The following is a 5848-nucleotide window of genomic DNA, read 5'->3' on the forward strand; positions in this document are numbered from 1 at the left end:
CCCCAACCCCGGTCATCAACCTCCAAACAGCCCCCATCTTTTCCGCACCCACTCTGCCCTGCAATCACCTGCGAGATTCAGCAGATACATCGCCCCTGCCGGCAACAAATAACGCAATCCGCCCAACCCCCGGCGCGAATCTCTATGTCAGACTGGGTGGCCGACCCCCGCCGCCACCGACTGGCGGACGGCTCGCCCTGCCCTATCAAGACCACGCTGCTGGTGCTGCCCTCGAACCTCATACCCCAATGGAAGGCGAGCGGGCGCGGGTGCCGATCTGGGGGGTCATCGGGAGCGGCTGGCTTCTGCTATGTGCTCGTGCAGCGGTGGGGTTCAGGGCTGCTGCAGAGGGGTGGTGTGGGACTACTGCTGGGGGTTTCGGGGCTGCTGCTTTGAAAGGATGTTGTATTGCTCTGGATGGGCTTTGCCGAGGCTCTCCTCAAGGACTGATCAGACGTGCGGCCTGATCTGCTGCCTGATCTGATCTGATCTGATCTGGGATGATCTGGCACCTGCAGGACGAGATCGCGAAGCACGTCGCCCCCGGGGCGCTGTCCTGCTGCACCTACGACCCGGCAGTGGCGGCCGCGTCCGGCCTGCTGCTCGCTGACGAGGCGGGCCAGGGTGCCGATGACGCGCTAGGGCGGGGCGAGGCCGACGGGGGTGGGTGTGTCCTTTCGTATCCTGTCGGTAGTGGTGCGATCGTTTTGTTCTCTGGGCTGCTCCTGGGGTTGCGCCTGGCGCGTCGCGCGGGAGGGGAGGGGAGGGGCTGGTTGATGGGAGGCAGCGAGCGGCGAGCCGAGGCTGGGAGGGTTGCGAATTGGGTGTGCCATGTGGGGGAGGGACGGTGGATGCCATAGCACGTGCGTGCGGGCCCGCATACTGCGCTAGGAGGGTTCACCCCACATCTAAAACCTGGGGGATTACTGCCTTATGACATGCGTGCCTTTGCACCATCCCTCCCCCTTCCCTGCGCTCCGCCGCTCCGCCGCGCGCACAGGCGGGCCCCGCCGCATGGTGACGCGCCGCGGCCGCAGCTCCGCGCCCGCTGGCGGCGCAAAAGGGGCGGCCAAGGCGGTGCCGTTCCTCGCCTGCCGGGCGCTGGACGGGCGCCCGGTGGCGCTGCATGAGAATGACATTTGCCTCCTGTCATATGAGAACCTCAGGACGTGAGCGGCCTTTTTCTCTTGTATTTGATGGTTCTTAAATTAACTTTTATTGCCGATTGAGGGATCGCTTATCGCTTGTACCGCTTGTACTGTGTGATTGGCAACGCATGCCTCCACCTTTGTGGGCTCCGGGCGACTGCGCAGGCACCAGATCAGACGGGTAGCCCCGGGTTGCGACCCTCCTTGCTCCGCACGCTGTGTCGCGCCCACCACACCGCGCGCGCCGTTTGACGATCCCCGCTCCACGCGCCGCCGCCGCGCGCGCATACATGGGCGCGCCATCGGGCGGCGGGCAGGGAGCTGTCGCGGCCGCGTACCGCGCTGCAGCACTACGGGTTCTGGCGCATCGCGCTCGACGAGGCGCAGGCCGTCGCCAACACCAACTCGGTGCGGGCGGTGACGCGGGATGACGTCATCGGTGACGTCATAGCTGCTGCTTGCGATTTTCGGCGCCCGCGCCTGGGCGCACCTCGTGCCGTCACGGGCCTGATCTTGCTGGTCCATTTATTGAACCCTGGATCCTGTCTTGAATTCCAAGAACCCAGCCTGTGCACATCTCTGGGGCACACTGTCCGCTCCATGGGTCCGCTCGCCTCGCATCCCGCCGGCCCCCTCCGCATGTCGCAACGGCTGCGGGTCTGGAATGTGAATTCGAAATCCACAGCTGCGCCCAGCGAGCACTCACGCCGCGCCGCTCTACCCATTGTGCATGACCCAAAGACGCGCCCAACCCAACCCGTTTCGAATCCCACTGCGGACAGGTGGCGGCGGTCGCGGCCAGCAGCCTGTGGCGGCGCCACGCCTGGGTTGTTACGGGCACGGTGGGGTGATCTGATGTGATTTGATTTAAATCTGTCTGATCTGGCGTTCCACTTGATCTGTGATCCTTGGGTCCCGCGCCGCCGCGTCTGGACTTGAGATGCAGCGTGCGCGGTCGCGTGCCCCGGCTGCCGTCCCACAGCCTCACACCGGAAGTCGACTCGTGCCCCTTCGTCTTCCCCCCCGATCTCGCAGCCGCTGAGCTCCCGCGTGCACGAGATCCAGGGCCTGTTGGAATTCCTGGCCTGCGAGCCGTTCCACCACCTCTTCAGGCCCCTGCTGCAGGTTTGGGTGGCCAGGGTTGGGGGTTGCCTGCCAATCACTAGCAGTGGGCATCAGGCGTTGAGAGTCCAGGGTCCGGGGCGGCGGGTTGGCGGATTGCAAAATGGAAACTCCAGAGGGCTGCGCCGCGAGTCGATTCGCACGAATCCAAGCGTTTCGCTGGCAGGGTGCGTCCTCGGCGCCAAAGCGAGGCTCAGACGGCCCAAGCGGCCCCGCCCCGACACCCCTGCGGCGCGGGCGCTGGGCACTTGCTGCCTGTCCTATTCCGCCCTGCCCCCCCCCCTTGACATATGAACCTGGATATCTGCTCCTTAGTCCCTGGAATCCCCGTGTTCCCACCCTCCGCACCCCCCCCCAGCTGCCCTTTTGGGAGCGCTCGACCGTGGGCCCGCTCGCCTTCCGCCACGTGAGCCTGGCGCACGGCGCGGCGCACCAGCACGCGCCGCGCGCGTCTCCATCTAGCGATTAGGCTTCAGGGTGTTAGGGTCTGAGGTTCTCGATGCAGCGTTGGAAACCCCGCCTCGACCGGCTGGCGCTAAGCCTAGCGTGCACTCATCACAGCACATCCCCTCCTGCCTCAGCCCAGACCACGAAGCGAGCAGCGAGCATGCCGCGCGAACCCACAAGGCACGCCCGCGCCCACGCAAAACCCAAGCTCGCAGCAGCCCCGGCAATCCCGACAAGACCCTCCCCGCCGCCCTCCCGCCGCCGCAGCTGCTGGGCTCAGTCATGCTGCGGCGCTCAAAGGCGTCGGTCGCCGGCCAGCTGGCGCTGCCGCCCTGCGTGCGCGAAGACCTGCGGGTCACCCTCAGTGTTGCCGAGCGGTGGGTCCCCCCTCCTCTGAACCCTGGCCCCTTGCTGCCTGCGTTTTTCTGCTCGCCGCCGGCCGCGGCGCGGGCGAGAAAGCAGGAACGGCTTGCGGCAGCTTTTCTGTTGTTGCGGTCGCCGGGAGCGGTGGGGCCTGCGATTGAACGGGGGCCACCTGCTGCTTGCCGTCTCTGTGTGCTGCCGGCCTCGTGTTTAGGGTTCAGGGTTTAGCGCCTACCGCTTGATCCCAATAGCCGTCCACGCCCATTGCCGCGGGGAGCGCTTCCGCTGCACGCGCGCCCCCAACATGCACTCACACACGCATTGGCGCGCTTTTCAGCTTTGCACAAGAAACAAACCCGTGCGGTCGCGCCTCCGGCAGGGCGTGCTACGGGCAGCTGCTGCGGCGGTACAACGAGCAATTTGCTCTGCTGCAGCAGCAAGTGGTGAGAGGGGGGGCCCGGGGCCGCGCAGTGAGGGACCCAGCCGGCTGATTAGATGCTGCTGTGCAAGAGGGCAGACATGTCGCCACTTTGTCGCCCCCCCGGCCCGGCCGCCCGTCACGTGACGCCATATTGCGGCAGAACGCTGCACGCCGACTGGTGACGCACCCCTAGGCTCGCCGGCAGACATGGCCGCTCCATCCTGACCAAACCCCTTGGCACATGTTCCAAGGCGCGGCGGGAGCGGGACCCGTCGCGGGAGGGGGGCGCCAAGAATCTGGCTCCCGGGGTTGCCGCCTGCCTGACGGCGCTGCGGCAGGTGTGGTGGGTAGTGGATAGCTTGACGCACAAGTGATGCTGGGCGCGGGGGATTTCGTTGGTTTTTTTGAGGGGGGGCGGGTCTGGGAGTGCGCACGGGGGTTTGAAGACGGGGGGCCGGGGGCGACTGGCGGCAGGGGGGACAGCCGCTGGCCCGGGTTGCCCTGGCCTCGAAACCGCTTCCCCTGACCTTTTCTCCAAAAAAAGAGGATTGCAAAACGACGAGACGTGCCGGCTGCTCCCCCGCGCAGGCGTGCTGCCACCCGCAGATCGTCGGCGGCGCCGCCGGCGGCCGCGCGGGCGGAAGCGGGACGGGCGGCCGCATGAGCATGCGGGAGATCATGGCGGGGCTGGTGGCGCGCGCGCTGGACGAGTACGACGCGGCGGCGGGGGCGGCGGCGGCGGCCAAGATAATCAAGGTTGGCGGTCCAAACTTGGCGGCCGGCGGTTGGCGGTTGGCGGTCGGCGGGGATGGGCGCGTGTGGGCGGTTTGTTGTGTGATGAGACCCCCCCTTCTGTCCGCCGCTCCAACCCCATCCGGCTGGCTGCTTCCCCAACCCCTCGATACTCTCAGCCTGCTCTCAGCACTCCGCGGCTCCCTCTGCGTTGACCACCGCTATCTCCTGACGCCGATCAACCCAAACCCGGTCAAGGATTTCAGTCCGTTGCAACCGTCAACCACCCCTCCCAACATACGATTTTGAGTCCGCTCATAACGTCTACTTCATCAACGATTATTCGATCCGCATCCACAGGCCGGCCTCATGGATTGGCTGGCAGCAGCTGACCCCTCGGCGCCCTGGGGCCAGAATCTCGGGGCGGTGCTGGCGGAAGTCAAGCGGGTGGCGCCGGCCGCGGCGTCGAGGGACGCGCGCGCGCAGGCGCGGTGGCGGCGCGCGGACGGGGGCGTAGAGGAGGGGCCTGGGGTGCCGACGGGTGAGAGCACGTGTGTGTGTGTGTGTGCGTGTGTGTGTGTGTGTGTGTGCGCGCGCGTGTGCACATGGGTTTTCGGTTGGCATAGAGTAGCGGGCGGGCCTGTTTGTATCTCAGGGACAGGGTACATGCATGCTTGCGTGCACGGCGGCATGGGCAGATGGGGGCGTGGAGGAGGGGCCTGGGGTGCTGACGGGTGAGGGCACGCGTGCGTGCGTGCGCGCGCGCGTGCGTGTGTGCATGTGTGCGTGCGCGTGTGTGTATGTGTGCTTGTGTGTGTGCACGCGCGTATGAGTGTGTGCGCGCGCTCTCTCATGGGGTGATGGTTGGACGGCATAAAACAATGCATGGTACTGTCCATCTGTCTAGACAGGGGTCGTGCGCGCGTGCTTGCACAGCGGCAGGCCCGGCTCTCGGGGCCCCGCCGCTGCCACTGGTTCCCCACAATTCGACATGCAAGAACTCAAACTCGCCACCATTGCCGGCCCGCTCGCCCCAAAAACCCCGCCGGCCGCATTGCCCACAGAGCTGACGGGCCGTTTTGCAGCCGACGGCGCGCCGCCGCCGCCGGAGGGCGGCACGGGCACGGGCAGCGGCGGCAGCGCGGGCGCGGGCGAGAGCGGCGGCGCAGGGCCCAGCTCAGCGGCTGAATACGGCGGCGGCGAGGGCGATAAGGGCAGCGGCGTGAATGGCAGCGGCGGCGCGGGGCCCAGCTCAGCGGCTGAATACGGCGGCGGCGAGGGCGATAAGGGCAGCGGCGTGAATGGCAGCGGCGGCGCGGGGCCGAGCTCCACGGCTGGAGGCGGCGGCGGCGGCGGCGCGGGCGAGAAAGGCTCCGGCGTGAATGGCAGCGGCGGCGCGGGGCCAAGCACTGCGGCACAGGCGGAGGCGGCGGCGTCTGCTGCGGACAAGGAGGAGGAGGGGGAGCGGGAGGCTGAGGAGGAGCGGCGGGGTGAGACGGGGGCCAGCACATCGCCCTTTTGGCGGGGATTCAAAGGGTTGCGGCAGGGGGTAGGATGGAGGGATAGCTTGGCGCCTTTGCACCCATGGCTCGTCCGTCTCCCCCCCCCCCCAAAC

General features: G+C 67.4%; 1 protein-coding gene across 1 annotated transcript; it reads left to right on the forward strand.

The window, feature by feature from the left end:
- Window positions 1-500: 500 nt before the first annotated feature.
- On the forward strand, window positions 501-5799 carry MNEG_12485 (Putative SWI/SNF-related matrix-associated actin-dependent regulator; the record flags this gene model as incomplete). The annotated part of the gene is made up of 14 exons (XM_014039043.1): window positions 501-663; window positions 1001-1169; window positions 1466-1556; window positions 1931-1990; window positions 2184-2273; window positions 2629-2676; window positions 2985-3094; window positions 3460-3523; window positions 3753-3839; window positions 4090-4257; window positions 4594-4774; window positions 4932-4967; window positions 5298-5723; window positions 5780-5799. 14 exons carry the CDS (start codon window positions 501-503, stop codon window positions 5797-5799), a joined length of 1713 nt encoding a protein of 570 aa, XP_013894497.1.
- Window positions 5800-5848: the final 49 nt, after the last annotated feature.

This window comes from Monoraphidium neglectum (assembly GCF_000611645.1).
Source record: "Monoraphidium neglectum strain SAG 48.87 unplaced genomic scaffold scaffold03270, whole genome shotgun sequence".
Taxonomy (NCBI): Eukaryota; Viridiplantae; Chlorophyta; class Chlorophyceae; order Sphaeropleales; family Selenastraceae; genus Monoraphidium; species Monoraphidium neglectum.